An 18876-nucleotide genomic window follows, 5' to 3' on the forward strand; every position below is an offset into this window, starting at 1 on the left:
TTCTCATTTTGCCTCAGAAAATGAGGCAAATCAAATCATCTAGTAAATTGGAACCCATTAAACTGAGTTAAATTCATCAAATTTTCATGCTAGCTACAAACTTTCAGCACTATAATTCCCCTGAAGTCAAATGGAAACCCACTGGTTCAGCTTAGCAGAGCTTGGCACAGCAGGCAGTTTTGTACTGTTCATTCTGAGTACCAGCCCATGAAATGCTGCACCTCTAACTTCCATATGGCTACATGTTAACTAAGATTATGCAGTTCTTTTTCATCTTTGCATTTCATTCTACAAATTTAATTCACAGCACATCATGAGTCAGGCTGTATTCTGTGTGTCTTTTTCTGGGGTTTTCTTTTTCATCCTATCTTTAAGTTCTCTCTCAACAACATCCAACAGACAGGACTGGATCTAACACTGCCCTTCCATAAGAGGCTTTTTCCACTGATTTCAACAGGATTTTGGACCAATCTCGTGCTGTAAAGTTTCTGAAGCAGGAAGTGGTATAAATTTGCAATACATAATTAGCTGGCAACTTCACTTGGTCTTTGCCACGGAACTCAGGTTATTTTCAGATATGTTCGGATATACAGACCAATGTAATATTTAAATCAATAAAAGATCCACAAATCAAGAACCAAACTGAAGTCACTCTGGCACACCTTACTCTGGGAAACAGTAGTAATGTGGTTTTGCAGAAACCCAGATGGCTGGCATACAGAGACAGGAATAATGCAGAGAATGACCTCAGCACCCACATTAATTTGCACCAAACCACCCAGAAGTCCAAGAGCACACTTCCCCACAGAGGGACTGGCACACAAAGACAAGGACTCTGAAAGACCAGGTGCAGTTGTAGGCACATAAGGTACAAAGATAAGCAGCTAGGAGGTGTCATACAACATTTTCCCAGAGGTAAAGGAAAAAATAATTACATGCAGTCTTTCAAGCAAGAGACTGATTAAACACAACAGGAAATTAGAAATGTGCCTCCCTCAAAAATCTGACACAGTAAGAATTGCCTTAAGAGACAGGACCATTTCTCAGGTTGTCGGTACTATGATGACTCTCCTTTTAATTCTAGAAATGGAGAGATAAGCAGACTGCCTCTCAAGTGATTCACATTCCCAGCATATGGTAACATTCCTTCACTCTGTACTGATCTCATCCTGTAACCTTAGCTGTCTGCAACTAGAGGGCATGGCAAGTAATTCATTGACTTAATTTAGCCTGACGTAAAGCAGAGGGAGTATAGGAAAGCAAATTAAAAATGAGCATAAAAAGCAGGAAAACATGTTTGCTACTTTGCTTGTTCACTTTACTGGCTTAGCCACAGGGGTATGTTGATTCCTCTTTTGTATTGGGATTTATTTGCTCTATAAACTGATTCACAAGGTTTACTTGAAAAAGCTCAACAGAAGGAGATTTCAAAAATATGTTAATTGAATGTTGACAGGGATCTCTGTGGGCACCCACAAAAGCAAAATTCTCAGGAAATGGCTGGTTAGATCTCCAAATTTGTACAGGAGGACTAATTTTAATCACATACTACAGAATTCATTTTTATGAATCAATGCCACATTAATCTCCTATGGCCTTTTATTCCAATCTCTTATGAATGGAACACTGTCAAGAATGAACTTGCAGCTCTGGCAACGTGTTACATGCGTCTGAGTTACTGCTTACTTTTTGCTTAGTTTTTAGGAAGGGACTATGAAGAAAAGTTGTAGTCCACTCTATGAGGCTTTTATTTATGTACTTGATCCTAACAGATACATAAATGTTTGGTTTTACCTGGCTTTCCTTCTAACAGAAGGGAGTTCATTAGCGGTGTTTCAGAATAAAAAATGCCTTATTCCTCTTTATTGTAAAATTACAGTCTGTTCCACAGGATAGCTGAACTATCTTCAAACAAGCCAGATGGGATACTGCTAGCAATGGCAGCACAGGACAGAACCAAAGCAGATAAATGTACTGCCATTCTCCACCTAAATGTATCCAGAATTTGAGTAGGAGGTTAAACCACTCTTTGTGCACCAGGTGGAACAATTCTTGAGCGAACCCCCACCTGATCTTCTCAGCTACCACATGCATTGCCAATAGAAGTGCTGCACAATGATGCATAATATAATTTCTACTGTAATTAATACTTTACTACAAATTAATTACTTTTTTCCATAGGACTTATACAGCAAGCATTCAATGTTTTTACTTTGTAAGCATGTATTTTTTTCCCACAAGAAAGACATGCAAGTATTGATATACTCTTACCTACCAAAACAGCAATAGTTCTATAATAAAGTGTGCCTATCTCTTTCTTTGTACAGCAGTTATAAATGCTATTATACCACTCAATCTTCTCAGATGTTCTGTAATCCCAACTTCTAATAGTACCACTATAAATTGAAGTGATTTACATTCAAAGAGAAGGGGTTCGTATTCCATTCTTGCTACAGGAAGCATCCATTTTAAAACCATGCTCTAGTAAAAATAATGGAGTCAGATGTAAAAGAAAAGATTTACAAGCCCATTACAGATTGCAAATATAGCTTATTCAATAGAGATGCTGCAAGGAAAAAAAAGATAAAAAGAAAGGGGGTTAAAAATGGAAAACCCACAAAGTTCTAACAGTTACTATCTTGGCTAAAAAGAAACTGAAAATCACAATCAAAGGGAGGTTTGCCTAAGGAAACGAAAACAGTTTGGGACCAAACAGTCAGTTGGCAGAAGGAAAGAATACTTGATGACATGTTTTTTGTCACAGCTCTGGATTCTGTAGCATCACAGTTTGACAGCTAAAACTCTGCAGGCCTCTGCTAAAGCCAAAAGTAATTAAATGTACTTACATGTACTCCCTGTGTGCAGAATGCACAGCAGCTGCGTTGCTGTAACGCCACAAAACTATCGCCGAAGACAAAACATCCAGGGTAGCATCAAACTGAAAGAGATAAGAGTAAATTGTTTTGTGAGCCATTACATGTGTCCTGTACTAATAGTAATGCATTTGCTGTCCCTGCTGCACAGGCAGAGCAGCTTCAAATAAATCATTTTAATGAAAGCAGGTTTTACAGTTATTAATTGATCTTCATATTTTTGTCATGTTATTACAGCACAATGATACACTTCAGAGCTCAGGAAGTCAATCAAGGGATTAAAAACTTTTTATTCATAATCCATCACATCCAGAGAAGGAAAAAACCCAACAGCTAACACAATCTGCCACTGTGGCATCACAAGAGTTAAAATACTAACATGATTCTTATGCAAAGACTTTTAAAAAGTGTTTGAAAACATCTGTGAAGTACCCCTTTTTCCTGCAAAGTCACTAATTCTCTGCAGTAAGTTTTATTTCACAGAAAGCAAATCTTTTTCTTCTAAATCCCATTGTATCCAGATTTCATATTATACTGTATCATCAGCAAAATTGCCACGATTGTATTTCTAGTTAATGAAGACATGATGTTTGGTAACAACACAACGCTTGTCCCACTGTAAGAACTTTCCTCCTTAAGTCAAACTTTCTATGGAACCAATCTCACCTTCATATTTGAAAGCAACAGACCAATCACTTGAAATTAGTCATTTTGTTGCTTGTTGGGAATTCTTTGTTCTGCCACTAATCAGTAAAGTCACAGCAACTACTAGAGAAGAAAGCCATCATCCTGAAATCAAGAGGAATTTTACCATAGACTGCAATAGGAAAACAGTCATGCAGAGTTCTGAAGGGAACTTCAGAATCTCGCTCAAGTTCAGCAATAGAACTGATTAGGGTGGGGGACTTTGTAGAAGAAAACCACACATAGGGGATAGTATCTGTCAATAACACGATGTAAGTATTGATATTAACTCCAGTGATTTGACATTCACTTGTAATCAGAAACTAAAAAAGGATGATGAAAATATCTTTATTATCCTTTCCCAGGTATGACTTAACAATATTTTTCTTATCCATCATTGACTCTACACACCTCACTATGAACTTAAAATAAAAATTTAAAAAAAAAAATATTTTCACATTCAGAAAAAGCCCCCCAAAACAGTAGAGAGCATTAAATTGTATCTCTACTTACAGCAAATCCAAATGATGATGCACTGTATCTCATTACGGAGACAGCTAAAGGAAAGAAAATATTATTCAGAATTACTATAAATAGTTTTTTTATGTCCTTTCTTCTTCTCTTGTCAGTGAGCTACAAAACTAGTTTCAATGCATGGGCCTAGTTTCAGACAGTTCCCACTAGACTGACTTGACTCTCACTTTAATAAAGTCTACAAGAAAGGCCTTGTGCTGCAGAAAATGCTTAGGTCACTCAGGAGATGCTTATCTTTCTTCCAAAACCGTAATGGAGCAGACCTTAGTGCAGCATACAGAAACATCTGTTTATAAACATTCTGCATTTCAGACATGGTTTTGAGAAAAAGTATATTGAAACCCCAATTGCAAACGCTCAGTAGAGATTACACGTCTCAAAGTACTCCTTGCTCCAGCTAGGCACAAAAGCCCACCTGAAGAAGCTGACAGAAAACTATGCAGGCGCATCCAGACTCGACTGACATCTTTTTGATAAAGAGGTCTGAGGTTAATTCACACAGCCCTAAGAAATGCTTCAAATTCCATCACAAGTGACTTCCAATGCAAAAAGCATGTGCAGGAAACATTTTGACCAGCTCTGATTTTGACTGCATATTGCCTCCAAAAAAACCCCCAAACCCCATGAACAAGGCTTCACTTTATGGGCTCATATCTTAATAAATAAATAAATGTATAAATAAATCTGTTTTTACTCCATGCACACTAATTCTATCATCTTACAGTTCCCAAATCAAAGAGGTGCTGTGCAGGGAAAATTACCTTTTATTAGCCCAGAATACCAGGGAAGACGCAGGCAGCAAAAGAGGCTCCATCACCTTGAGATGGAACATCATCACACCACAACTCTGACCAGCAACACTATGCCTGTGTCAGGCTCCCCAGCACTTGGCAGCTCTACCCTACTTGCTGTGTTCATAGACTGTTGAGTGAGAACAGGACTAACTGAACCTGTGCTCACTGAATGAAACAACTATTACCCTAGCTGCAGTACAAAGAGGGATTGGGAGAAAGCCCAAGAGGATTAATTTTACTACTCCTTATGAACAGATATCACTTAACTTACTAAGAAAAAAATATTTTCTGTAAAAATAAAACCACTTGAACTTAAAAGGTCAGACATATCAACAACTTTGTCAGTCTTAAGCTGACAAACACAAATTTTCAGTATTCCGGTATTCAGGAGAACAGCTTGACAGGCTAGAGCTGCTGTGGGTCAGCAACAAGCTGCAGAACTGTGACACTTATCTGGATAAACAAAAACTAAAATCTTGGAACAAAGAACCCTTTTCTTACTGATCTAAGACCTACCTGTGGACACAAACATGCCAGACTTCCAAAGCATTTTGACTGTATCACTACAGCTGGCCAAAACGCAAATAAAAAGGGAACAAGTTCATTTACAGATTCCCATTTTCTCAAAGATGAAGAATACTGAAGCAGTTACTATGGATTTACATCTCACTCTTATGATTTTCCACACTTCATCTCTTAGGTGAAAAGAGAGGCTATATTTCTTGGTCAGACTTGCCAGGCAAAAGCTACACTTGACAAGATGACACTAGCTTGCAGTGATCTAACTGCAAACTCGAACAGTTCACTACATAATAATATATTACCTATCAAATTTTCATGATATGCCTCATCAGAGGCACACAGTTTCAAAAACTGCAGAAGTTGCACTGAAAAAAAAATAAATATATGGGCATTCACAGGTACATACAAGCTTGCAATGTTCCTATCATTAGTGCTTTCATATGGTGCAGTTCAAAGCCACACTTTGACTCCTACTTCTATTTCTAGTCTGCCTCTATAGTGAAATTAGCTCCTCAGTTTTTACTAAATTGCCAGCTTTTTACCCCTCCTCTACTCTAGGCTTCAAACAAATTAACTCTATGGTTCCCTTAAGAAGGAATATGTCATTTCTACAGTGACATGACAGATAGCCACACCTTAAGAATGATTAAAGGGACTTATTTAGTTGTATTTAAAGCAAAAGGTCTTTAGCATGAGAACTGTCTTAGAAGTATTCCACCACAGTGAATATCCACAGCACTAACACACAATCTGTTTGGCCTAAGCTATCTAAAACAGTAATGAAAAACAAGTACTAACTAACAGTGTCACAAGTCTGCTTGAACTCTTTGGCTAGCTAGTGAATACAACAGGAGGAAGACTTTCCAAGGACTCATACCCTACAGCACTAACTTGAAGGGACAAAAGGCCATAATGAAAGTAGCAATGACCATTAAGGCACTGTAAAGATGTATTTTAATTTACATACTGGTTTTCCAATGGGAAAACTGCCTATTTTGTTTCAGAGTCACATAACAATGTTAAAGCACCTTCATCCCTGACATTAACACTTGCAGCCGACAAGCAGAGTCTTAAAGCTCACCAGTAAGTCACTCCAGCTTAAATGTGGTGTTTGTCCATGAGCATAGGCTCTATGGCAGATAAAGCAACTGTAATATTGGCTTACAGAGTATCAACCAACACAAGCTGCCAGAGTGATCTCATTCTCCAAAGGCAATGACTAAACTTTCTAGACACTCAAGCTAGAAGGACTTTTAGGGAAGTACTTCTTAGAATCCAAGAACTTGATACACTTGGGTAAAGGGATAATCCTCAGTCTTTCATGCCTCCAGTATCACTGTCATGCTCCAGAAGCAATGTACAGCACTGCATAGTTTTTCCTGAATCCTTACCTTCCTTCTTCTCAATACATGCTTTCAGTTATTCCCAGATGAGTCTCTGATGTAAGAAATACCAGAGATTTCTAATCTCCATTTGGAATCAGTACAATAGTAAGATAAAAGCAATGAGGAAAGAAGAGACCAGGCAGCTTAAAAATCCTGTGGAGCCACTGTATACACTTAGCAGCTACACTGCCATGACAGTGGGAGTCTGCATTTTAGCTGTTCTATTGGCTAAATTGGACAGCATTTTATTACCCCTACAACAAAGCAGATAATCCTAATGCATTTTCCTGACATTTGTAAATGGAACTTGCAAGCATTCAGAAACTAAAAATAGAGCCAGCGCAGTAAGCCACAAATCTACCACTGCCTCCACCTGCACAGCAACATCAATTTGTGAAGTCTGTCAACCAATGGGTCAGATTTTGCTGTAATTCCTTCAAACTTCCAAAGTGATTCCAAATAAATACCACCAGCTCATTCCCCACACATGTGACCCTCAACAGAATACAAATTTGACTCATTTGCATGTGCCTCAGAAAAACTGTTTGACTAGAGCCCCAGTTCCATTCCAATTTAATTCTTGAGCCATCTAGTCTCTCACCTGCCTTTGCCAGGTTTAATTCATCTAAAATGTGTTCCTGGAGAGTCAGACCCCTACAGTGATCCTGAACCTCTCATTTCCTTCTCTGCTTTGGGAGTGGACTGGTACTTTTTTAGTAACTATGTACAAACACAGGAGGCAAGAAATAGGACAGGAAATTAACTCTTCCTCCAGCTCTCCCAGACAGAAATCTTTGGGACGAGTATGGCTACAAATAAGGGATGGCAATTACAAACAGCTCCTCCAGCTGTCATAAAACTCTCCTCTTACCTACTCAGAGAGGGTTAAATCATTCCTAGGAAGCTCTTCTTGATGGGTCGATCACTCCATCATGCTCATTTTAAAATCAGCCTTTTACAAAGATACCTCTGGGTGTCAGCACATAAATATCAGGGCTTCAAAGCACATGATGTGCCCTCACCAGAAATCAGGTAGGCAATTTGAATATCACTGAAAGCATTGGGTTTATTTCTATATATATTACCACACATATCTTGCAGGCTGAACACAGTCGCTAGCGAGTGAAATTGGAAGTTGTGTTGAATCAGAAGTGAAACTGAAACACAGTCTGTTTTCATTGCCCAGTGTTGACAAAACATCAAAAACTAATGCAATAATAAACACTTCAAAATAAATCCATTCCAAGCAGAGAAAATCAAATGAGTAAAACTTTCTAAAAATCCCTCACAACTGAAAGCAAAGACAAGACATGACTGGTATCACTAATGCTGGTAAAAAACCACAACTAACCAGGACCAACAGGTACACATACATTTCCCCAGGCACCTTCTGCCCTCCCCAAAATTCTAGCAGACCAAAACATAAGGACTTTCATGCATGTGCCCAAAATTTCTGCAGTCAGCACAGTAGCTGCAAATGGCTGCTAAACATCCAATATCTCAGGCAGAAATCTGCCAGACATTTAATCTATAGGGGCAGATCCAGTGCTATCCATCAGTGTCGTCTTCCTACAATCACATTTCTAACCCTAAAGTTGTTGCCAAAACTGTACCAACCCTATCTACACAAAATACATAGAATACATAGAATACATAGAATAAACCAGGTTGGAAGAGACCTTCAAGATCATCGCGTCCAACCCATCAACCAATCCAACTCCGCCCAAGCAACTAACCCACAGCACCAAGTACTCTTCAGCTCATTTTCCCAGTTTATAATTGCATCCACAAGGCAAAGACCCTTATTTCTTGGCAATACTGTTATACCATAACGTATGTATCCACCAAGTGAAACCATAAATTTAATGCATATTAGACCTGGATCTCGACCTCATTAGAATTTGTCCTTGGGACAGACTCAACTGTGGCACAGTGACTTAGTGAACACTGCCCTAAAGGAGCCAGACATTATGTCCTCAGCTTTGCCACTGCCTGGGGCATGACAGGCCAAGAAACTGCTCTTCTTCAGCTTTTTGTTTTTTCCATTTCTGAATTTGTTTTCTGTACAGATTCTACACACTTCAGAGTAGCAATGGTATCTTCCAGTTGCCTCTACTGCCTCCTGGACTAGAGGCAGGCCTGAAACTTCTAGCTTCTAAATGTGTACAAATGCCAGAAAGCAGTGCCCTGAGGTGCTGATTCTGGGAGAACGCAGGACCCCTCCTGTCCAGCCTCCCACTGTCTCGCACACTGCCCTGCTTCCTTTCTCAGGTGCCAGCCTTCTGTTTTCAAAGAGGAAAAAAAAAAAGGCAAACAAATTGAAGACAAGGAAGAGTAGTATTTTTGTTTAGTTTTGGCTTTCCAGGGAGCAGGAACTAAAAGAGGGGCCATATGTTACAGCTCTGGTTGAGCTTTACCATGATACTAAATGCATATATTTGCATTTAAAAATAGGAGTAGTGAAACTTAAAGGTCTGTAAAAAGATATCTTAGTTTCCCTTCCAGGTACATGGTGCAAACTCACTGTGATTGAATATAAAATTACATAGTTTAATCTGTTATATTTCAAATGGGGTCACTTGAATCACCAAAAATAACTCAGTGCAATGACATTAAAGCACATTGTTTTTTAATGAAACTATGTATTATTGATGTCTCAACTCCAAATATAACAACTGAAATGATCTAGAATGTTGCAAATGCTTCTCACTGCACATTTACCAGGGAACACTTTGCAGCTTATACACACAGCCCACCAGCTTTGACATTCTGAGCCTGAAACTAGCTTCTAAAACACTTTAGTATAGGAGGAAAGGAGCACAATACCATGGTTAAAAAAGCCACAAGCTACTAGAAATCCTACATATTTTGTATCAAGGTTTGCATTTCATTATAATTTTTACTTAATGATTTTGAGCCCACAGCCAACTTAATATATTGGGTTTGCTCTTGAGTTGTGTACTAGCCTGACTGCAGTGCTATTTTGTGTGTATAGTGTGTTGGTGTCACCCTTGCAAGCAGAGCATCTCCATATTACAGGACTGAAGTAGGATTGATGACAGGCTTCTTTATTGCAGCCCTTAGCAATAGATCATTAAGATTAGCACAGTGCCTGAGGAAGAGATTTGTCTGAAGGGCCTGCAGTTCCTTCTTGCAGTTAAATTCAACAGGGAGCTATGAGACAGTTGCTTCTCTCCCTGGAAGGTTTGTTTATATTTCAGCCTAGAAAGATAAAAGATAACACAGAATATTTTCTTTATTATTTATTTTTTTCTTTGTGAGCTTTGATTTATTTAGCAGAAATGTCTGTGCTCAGAACTTGGATGTTCAATTAAATTTGCATAAGAAGGGTGAAATTTTCACTGCCTGGTGATTTACATTAAGAGAGCATTAACAGTCTAGTTCAGATTGTAATACTTCTTTACATTTCAGCAGCTGTATGAGGAGTAAAGCAAACATCTACTACCTTTTAGTTGTTGACCTGAAAGCCTGCTAGTAGAGCACATAAAATATCTTTTAGTTAAAAAAGTGTGGGCAAAGAAGGTGCAGCAAAGAAGGAATCTTCTGGACTTGCACAGTATAAAGCACCAGATTGGTAGAGTTAGATAATGGTTGGACTCAATGGTCTTACACATCTTTTCCAACTGAGACAACTGGATGAATCTATGATTACAGAAAGTGTATTTGGGAATAGAAAAGAGTAAAATTACTTTTCAAGAATGAACCAACAAGCCTTCCATTGAAGCAAATGCTAAAATAAAACTCAAGAGTGGACAGCTTTTTTACAGTAAGAGCTGTAGAGAGTGCCCTCAGCATGACATACTCTGTACCTGAGAACAGACCTTCAGACTCTTATGTACTAAAATAAGCTGCATGTCCACAGCTGAAGAAATTTGATCAGATGTCATCTCCCACAGTTAGCTGAAGTAACTAAAACTTATTACATCAAATAACAACTTAAAAAGACCCAAAACCCAAAACATCAAAAAAAAAAAAACAAACCCACCTTAATTCCAATTTAAAATGTGTATGTAAACCCAGGTTTTAAAGCTACTCCACTAATTCACTGAGGTGTCTGGAATGGTTTGCATTCCTAGTCTCATTTAGTAAAAAGAAAATCTCTGTAATATTGTGCCTTGTTCTGGCAGCCTGTTTAATTGTGTTTGGCAGTTTGTTTTGGTTCTGAGCAGCTTATAGTTATCTAATTAAAATGGAGGGTAGCGTGATATGTGTCTTGCCTCTGAAATTGATAGGGATGATGAAGGAGGCTGTGAAGACAACTAATTATTTTTCAACACCCAAAGCTTTGCAGCTCAAATCTTCCCTGGTTTCCATATTTCTAAGGTCATTAAAACACTCAGAGAACAAACATTTAATATGAGACTAAATGTCATGAGTGTGAATTTCTTCTGGTCTTGTCTCAACACACCACGTTCTATTCTTTGCATACTCAGAAAAGCCATTCATAGAAAAATGAACACAAACCTCCAGGTTTGGTGGGGGGGGGTAAAATTATTTTAAGGAAAACCTGTCAATCTTTGCAGTATTACACTCCTCTTTGCTGCTCCTGCTGACAATCAAGGGACTCAGCTTTGCCACGAGTCATCGGCTGGTGTAGGAAGTGCTGGGGAAGGCACTGGTCCGTGTATAGAGAAGAGCTGGTTTCAGAGAAGCGTGCCACTGTGTGGGGCAGATCTGCATCAGATCATGCTCTGTGACTTCCAGCTTTCAGGTCAGAGTAGCCATTCCTTGTCCCCAGAATCTACTGAACCAGGATGGGCTCCAGCAAGGGCAGCAGCCTTAGATTTCTAAATGACAAATATGTATGTATGTGAGGAGAACTTTAATTCTGTTTAGCCTCCTCAAGAACAGCATTGCAGGACTTAACCACCTGTTAGCTGAGGGAGGAACCATACAAAAATACCAAGGAAAGTGACAAGCAAATATCTTATTTTACCTTCACTGCCTCTGACAGATTTCCTGTGTCATTGGTGTGATTTCTGAAAAAAAAAGCTCAGATAAATCATCATGGTAGAAATGGCTGGTGGTTGTTTTTAGTACCAGCCTGTCTATACAATCTCATTTACATGAGTTTGGATATAATCTTGAATAGCTCTTTTTCCAGAATTATTGGAGATATCTCCATTATTGGGTGTCCAACTGACAATTTGGTGTGGAGTCATTCTTCTGTGTTCCAGATTCAGAACCTTCAAATGCATCCAAAAGGAAGGATGCTTAAAATAGTCACCTTTGCATTCATGGGTCTCGCTGCATTTATGCTCTAGAGGTTGCAGAGGGATGAAACTGAGCTTTTAATAACCCATTGGTAGGGGTGCACTAGTCACATTTGTTTTAATAATTATAATTACACTGTATGGATGCAAGTTAAAGGGCAACACAAAATTACTTTCAATATGTATGTTTTTTCAGCACTTGATATACTTCTGAAGTACTGCTACATTTCTGTATGAAAGGAAATCTGCTTTGATTTTCAGAAGTCTGTTGAAATACTTCTAGTATAAAAATAGAGTTTCTTACAACTGTTAAGCTGTGGGAATGCCGTAAAGATCATGCTGATCATTTCTAATTGGGTTACCATTTTCTGTAGTTAAAATCTGCATTTCTGAAAGTTAAGGCAGTGCTTTCAGAATGTGGTGCATCAGAAAAGGCAGATCATAATACTAAACAAAGAGAGATTCAGGGTGCCTGCTGTCACTCTGCAGAGTTACCAGATGCTTCTGTACAGTAAAATGCTTTTTCCTGTGTATAACATTAGAAAGTGTGGAAGTACTTTCATCCATTTTTCAGATGAGAATCCTAGAAATGGGAATCACAGAATAACAGAACGTTGGTTGGAAGGGACCTCAAAAGTTCATCTAGTCCACCCGCCCTGCCAAAGCAGGATCACCTAGAGTAGGTCACACAGCAATGCATCCAGGTGGGGTTTGAATGTCCCTAGAGAAGGAGACTCCACAACCTCTCTGGGCAGCCTGCTCCAGTGCTCTGTCACTCTCAATGTAAAGAAGGTTATCTTTGTGCTGAGGTGGAAGCTCCTGTGTTCTAGCTTGGACCTGTTGTTCCTTGTCCTATCACTGGGCACCACTGAAAGGGGACTGGCACCTTCATCTTGACAGCCACCCCTCAGATATTTATAGATGCTTGTCAAATCCCCCCTCAGCCTTTGCTTCTCAAGATTAAACAGCCCAAGGTCTCTCAGTTTCTCTTCATAGGAGAGATGCTCCAGCCCCACAACCATGTTCAAAGGTCTTATCAAAAGCTACTTAGTACGTGTGAGGCTGTGCCAACCACCCAGACATAGCTGCCTTCTCAGTGATACTTTCTCTTCATACTTCAGTTGTTCTGGCTATTAAACTTATTCTGGATCCCTGATCAAAAATTTCCATGCTGAACATCACATGCAATGCTAATGAAAAAAAAGTATTATCTGGTGGGTCTGTATTTGTTTCTAACTAGGAAATGCATCCATGTTGTACTGTGGATAGCAGATACTAAGAAAGGTTTCTTGTAGGTATTGTGGAAAAGTAAAACTTAGATGGGTTTTTAAATGCTTGCCATGGCTAAAATGTGTCTTTTCTCTAAATTTTAAGAGCACTGGGAAGAATCCAACTTGAGTAAACTTAAATCATAGATTATTATTTTTTTCTAATGTTGTTTAAGAATGCTATTTAGGGTACAGGATAGTGGGAGTACTTGAAGAAAGAAATATGATACAAAGCTAACTAAATCCATTCTTAATCTAAATCCTCCATGCTGCACTTCAGTCAGCCAATTTGTATGGAGCAGAGGTTGTGCTGTAGTATGATTCCAGGTATTTAAAGCTGCATTAATATTTGTCTGCTGGTGTGAGGATTTTGAACCTGAAATATCAGCCAATGTTGTTTGTGTGCACCATAAGGCCTGTGGTTCGTAATGCAGTTTTCTTCCAGGGGCACAGTCCTGGCAACAGCAGCAGGAAATCCCATTCAGCAATTCCCAAGACCAGGAAGATTTTTAACAACCTCCCTGAAGGATGCAGAGCTCTAAAACTAAAACAAAATCCAGCAAATGATTGAAACACCACACCATTCATTTTGCATCTGTTTCATTTTAGAGCAATTGGTTTGACATGTCTACTGCTCATTTTTATCAAAGTAACCTAAAACTCTATGAGTTGAGCTGTATTTATTTGGACAAAAAGTAGTCCAGGGAACACCAGAAAAAATACAAGACAGGAGGATATTACAAAACTTGTACATTGCTATTTTTGACATGCAAACCTGTCCATAAAACCTGAACTACATCAATTATTTTTTTTGTTTTCTATGCACAGTTACTCCAAGGAGCAAGCTCTTGAAAAGTTCCAGAAACCTATTCCCAGGATAAACCTGGTTTTGTCAAGTAGCATACACCTCTTAACATACAAGCAACAACTTTTTCTCTTGCTCTTTTTGAGGCTTTTTTTCTGTTATGCAGGCTTATTATTAGCATGAAACAGCTTCAGAACTAAAAAAGACGTTTTCTACACTTCAGTATAAAGGGAATGTTTAAAGCAGAGCTGACATGTACGTGACTTGCAACCAGAATTATTTTCCAGTGGAAGACCCTAAACACCATAGGGTGCCTTACTGAAATCAAAATAAACCACATCCACTGCTCTACCATCATCTATCCCCCTGCTTATGTCCTCATAAAAGGCTATCAGGTTGGTCAGACATGTCTTCCCCTTGGTAAAACCATGCTGACTGCTCCTAACAACCCTCTTGTCCTTGATATGCCAAGGATAATTTTCTTCATCACCTTTCCAGGGATGGAGGTAAGGCTGACCGGTCTATAGTTACCCGGGTCCTCCTTCTTACCCTTTTTGAAGACTGGTGTGATATTTACCCTTCTCCAGATGACTTAACTGTTCTCTAACCCACTCCTCATTAACCAAGAAAAATTTCTTATTTGTCCTGCCTTTCTCTGGGGCCTTGAGCTCCCAAGGACAGCCTCCAGCAGTATAGACAGAGACAAAGAAGGCATTTAGCAACTCTGCCTTCTCTGTGCCTTCACCAAGGCACCCACCTCATTCAGCAGTGGGTCTACGTTGCCTCTGATCTTAGCTTTTCTTGCAATGTATTTGAATAAGCCCTTTCTGTTGTTGTTGACCTCCCTCAAAAGGCTGAATTCCAAGGAGGCCTTAGTCTTCCTAGTAGCTTCCCTACATCCTCTGACAACTGTCTTATATTCCTCCCAAGTGGCCGGCCCCTCCTTCCATTATCTGTGGACTCTCTTCTTCCTCTTGAGTTTGCCTAGAATTTAACCATGCAAGTCTCCTGGTTCCCTTTCTCAATTTCCTACTCTTTGGGATGCTCTGATCTTGAGTTTGGATGAAGAGGTCCTTGAATGTTAACCAACTGTCTTGGTCCCCTTTGCCTTCTAGTACTCTGTCCCATGAGATTTCCCTTAGCAATTGCCTGAAAAAGCCAAAGTTTGCCCTGCTGAAATCCAGCATTGTAATCCTGCTTGATACTTTCTTCCTACCACACAAGATTCTGAACTTTACTGCAGCAAGGAGAGTTATCTTTGGACATGAGAGAGGCTGATCATTCTGTACACATCAAGTATAGACATTTAGCCCTAGGAATATTTGTAAAATGCATCTGCAATAAGTTAATGCAAATGCAATCTCCTATGTGCCAGAAAGCCCTTATGATGTAGAAGCCAATCTTTATGCGATACATATATGTATAGGCTGATCTTTTCTATAAATATACAAAAGGAAAAGAAGAGTCATGGTTAAGGATCAGTCACCAGGCAGACTACATCAAGCACACTTTCTTTGCTGTGACACACAGTACTCCACCATACATTGAGCTACCAGCCACAAGACCATACAAAAGATCCAAGGGTGATCTTGGGGCGCACTTCTCCCAGACATGTCATCCAAAGGTCTGGCACACAAGTTACCTCTTGGAATGATGGTACATTTCCTGCAGACATTCCACACTGATGTAACCAAAAGGACTAAAAGCCTAAATCACAAACTCCAAGTCTACTTATTTACTTCTTTTCATTTGTTTTGTTCACATGCACAATCTTACCAGGAATATTCAATAAAAGCATCCCTTTTGTATAAAGACTTGCCTGGAATTTGCATTCATCAGAAGCCACAACAAAATGACAGACTGCTACCTGGACTGCTGCACAGTAAAACCAATACTGATTTGCACTTGATTTCACCATAGGAAATATGCTTCAAACAAGTTTCAAACCTTACAATCAGAATGATGAGAATGATGTTCACTGACATGGCTTTCAATACTCTTCTAATTTCCAGTTTAGAAGAAATACTTGTATTTGCTTGTACATTCTTTTGACTCATCTTGACCATTATTAACTCAAAGAGTTCATCCTCCCCATGACTACAGCTTGCATCCATAGTGACCAAGGTCAGATCATCATTAGTCTGTATCTCACCTCACAATGATATAGTACCAACCCAAGGCTGGGACCTCATGGGCTATTTCTGTACAGAGATCTAGTAACTCACATGCATTTAATGAACATTTTCACTAATACTAATTTAATGTTAAATATTTTCAGCATAAGTGTCTCAGTAGATAATGACTTTTTGAGGTATGCATACTGGTAAACTAAGATCCAAAAAAAATCCCCTTCATTAATAACTTGGTAATTACTTCTGATAAATTATTGCTGTGGTTGACAACAAGGTGTTTTTTCAACAGCAACTGCAATCAAAAGACTAAAAGGTGCTTATCAAGAGTTAGTAAGTAAGTATGATGCCAAGAACTTTAAATAAAATTATGAGTGGTTTTTGTTGATATTGTACATTACTCAATGGAAATGGTTTTCTCATTTCTGCTATTATTCTACATCATGGAACAACAGACACCTGTGATTATTTGATCCATATCTCTGATGCTCTTCAATAAATTCTGAATTAAAAGTGTGCAGCTTTATACAGATGCAAGGGGAATCAATAAATTCTTAAATTCTGCTGTGAAAGAAATTGTAAAAACAGGCCTTGGCATTTGGGGACTGTAGTACTGAACACAGTAATTTAATTTCATTTCATGACCGAAGCAGTCCTAAAGAGAAAAGTTCACAGCTACAGAACAATATGCATGAAACAAATCAAAACTGTATGATAAATACTCAGTACAATTAGGTATTTTAAATTAATTCAAGTTTGCTGAACATGCCAGTCCAGTTGCCCTTAATAAATCAGGTTCCACCTATCTAAAATACAGTCTTGATGATTTATTGACACGAGTCGGTCAGATTCAGACAGGAGTCTGAATTAGCATCCAGCAATATGCAGATTCTGATTTTTACATCTAATGACAAGGTTAAATATTTACTCTATTTATTTGCAGTTTTGGATCTGACTTTAGCCACAATGTAACAGCTAGACCTTTAACACTGTGTGATGTTCAGACAGGCTCTCAGAAAAGCCATTCTACTGGTGCTAATTTATTTTTTACACTTCTGTCTTGCAGTTGACCTAAAGTGGATGTATGTCATCTCTTCCCTCTCTGCACTACTTTCAATTTGTACAGTTCCACACTAAAAAAAAAATAAAAAAATTACACTTTCTACTGAAAAAAAAACCTCTGCAAAACCACGAATCATTAACAAAGATCCTCAAATACTTCATTACCTTTACATGACTATTGTTGGGAGGAAAAAAAAATAGTCCCATGTACAATGAGACAAGTTGTTTGGGTTTTTTGAACAATAAAACTCTACCCCATCAAATTCTCTATGCCCTTTTCAAAGCAAACCCATTGACAATGACACACACTAATCACTCTGCCCAATTCGATTCCCTCTTCTATATAATAGTATTTACCAAACCTTGCTGACTCACCGGACATGTATATGCTTCCTGCAGTTTGAAAAGAGATTAGCAGAGCTTTATCACCAGATAAGCAAGCAGAGAAATGAAAAACAACCACAAAATATAAATGCAGTTATCTATCTGTTTATTCTAGATTGGTTCATTGCTTCGTCATTATCCAGTGTCCAACAAAATTAATGGCTTCAACTGATCTTAGTGTACACTGGAACAGATCTACAATTTGTTTAAAAGTATTATTTTGTTGTCACTGACTTTCCATGGAAGAACTATGTACACACACAGAAGTGAAATTATAACCTTTTCTAAAAATGCATTAAAACCAAAGAAATGTGAATCCATGGCTTACTTCACTCCTTGAAGGTAGCTCATTGCAAAGTTCTAGACTTAAAGGTCTTTCAAGAAAATGCCATTTTTGAAGCTAATCTGCTCTAACAAAATGAAAACACTTAGGCTCATTCAACGTTACTCAAACCCTATGTTTGAATAACAGGGTTTCAGGAGTTTTCCCACAAGCTGAGAACGCTTTCAATTCCTTATCAAATTAGCTCTTAGAAGAAATTCTGATCCATAGGCAATAGAAAAATAAGTCAAATGAAGTACATCCATAAGGTACTCATTCATCCTTGAACTTCCAAAGTTCACCTAAATCCACCTAAAAGTTTATAACAGCAAAGATAAGAAGAATATTCTTTCTCTCTTAATAAAACTTTAATGTAGCTTAAAGAACAGTAGGCAACTACCATCTATTTTATAACCAGACAGAAATGTTAGCTGAAGAAAAATATCTAGAAACAGCACCAAAGAAAACCTTGTATAATGTTATTACACAGAAGTGTATAGAGTATTTAAAATGTTCTAAGACAAAGAAAGCCTGCAGAGAAAGTTCTGAGGTGGTTTCCTAAAGAATTTGGCCAATTAATTATATACTTTTGATGTTACTTTAAAGATGCAGGTCCTCTTGCTATTATAGATTTTAGTATACATGTTCTTGTGACACACTACTATATTATTAGAGCATGAAACTTGTACAAGTATGTATTCTTATTTTCCTTTGGTTTTTGGAACGACTGCAGAACAAGCACTGATTCCAAAGCTGCTCAACTAAGAACACAGTAAGAACGACTCGCCAAAGCCTATCTCTCTGCCCCTACATGTTACAAAAGAATTCAAGAAGCTAAAATGAAGTACAACAAAGCACAACTCATACTGAATTAAAACAA

The 18876-nt window shown here is 38.4% G+C and overlaps 1 protein-coding gene across 1 annotated transcript in view; it reads right to left on the minus strand.

Annotated features, from left to right (window-relative positions):
* Positions 1-18876, minus strand: part of TMEM163 (transmembrane protein 163) — a 104925-nt gene that overhangs the window by 38774 nt on the left and 47275 nt on the right. Inside the window, exons 3-4 of the mRNA XM_054177006.1 lie at positions 4071-4114; positions 2847-2938 (exon numbers count right to left, since the gene is read on the minus strand). Coding sequence (XP_054032981.1) covers positions 2847-2938; positions 4071-4114 — 136 coding nt within the window. The remainder of the gene's footprint in view (positions 1-2846; positions 2939-4070; positions 4115-18876) is intronic.

This window comes from Dryobates pubescens, chromosome 2 (assembly GCF_014839835.1).
Source record: "Dryobates pubescens isolate bDryPub1 chromosome 2, bDryPub1.pri, whole genome shotgun sequence".
NCBI lineage: Eukaryota > Metazoa > Chordata > Aves > Piciformes > Picidae > Dryobates > Dryobates pubescens.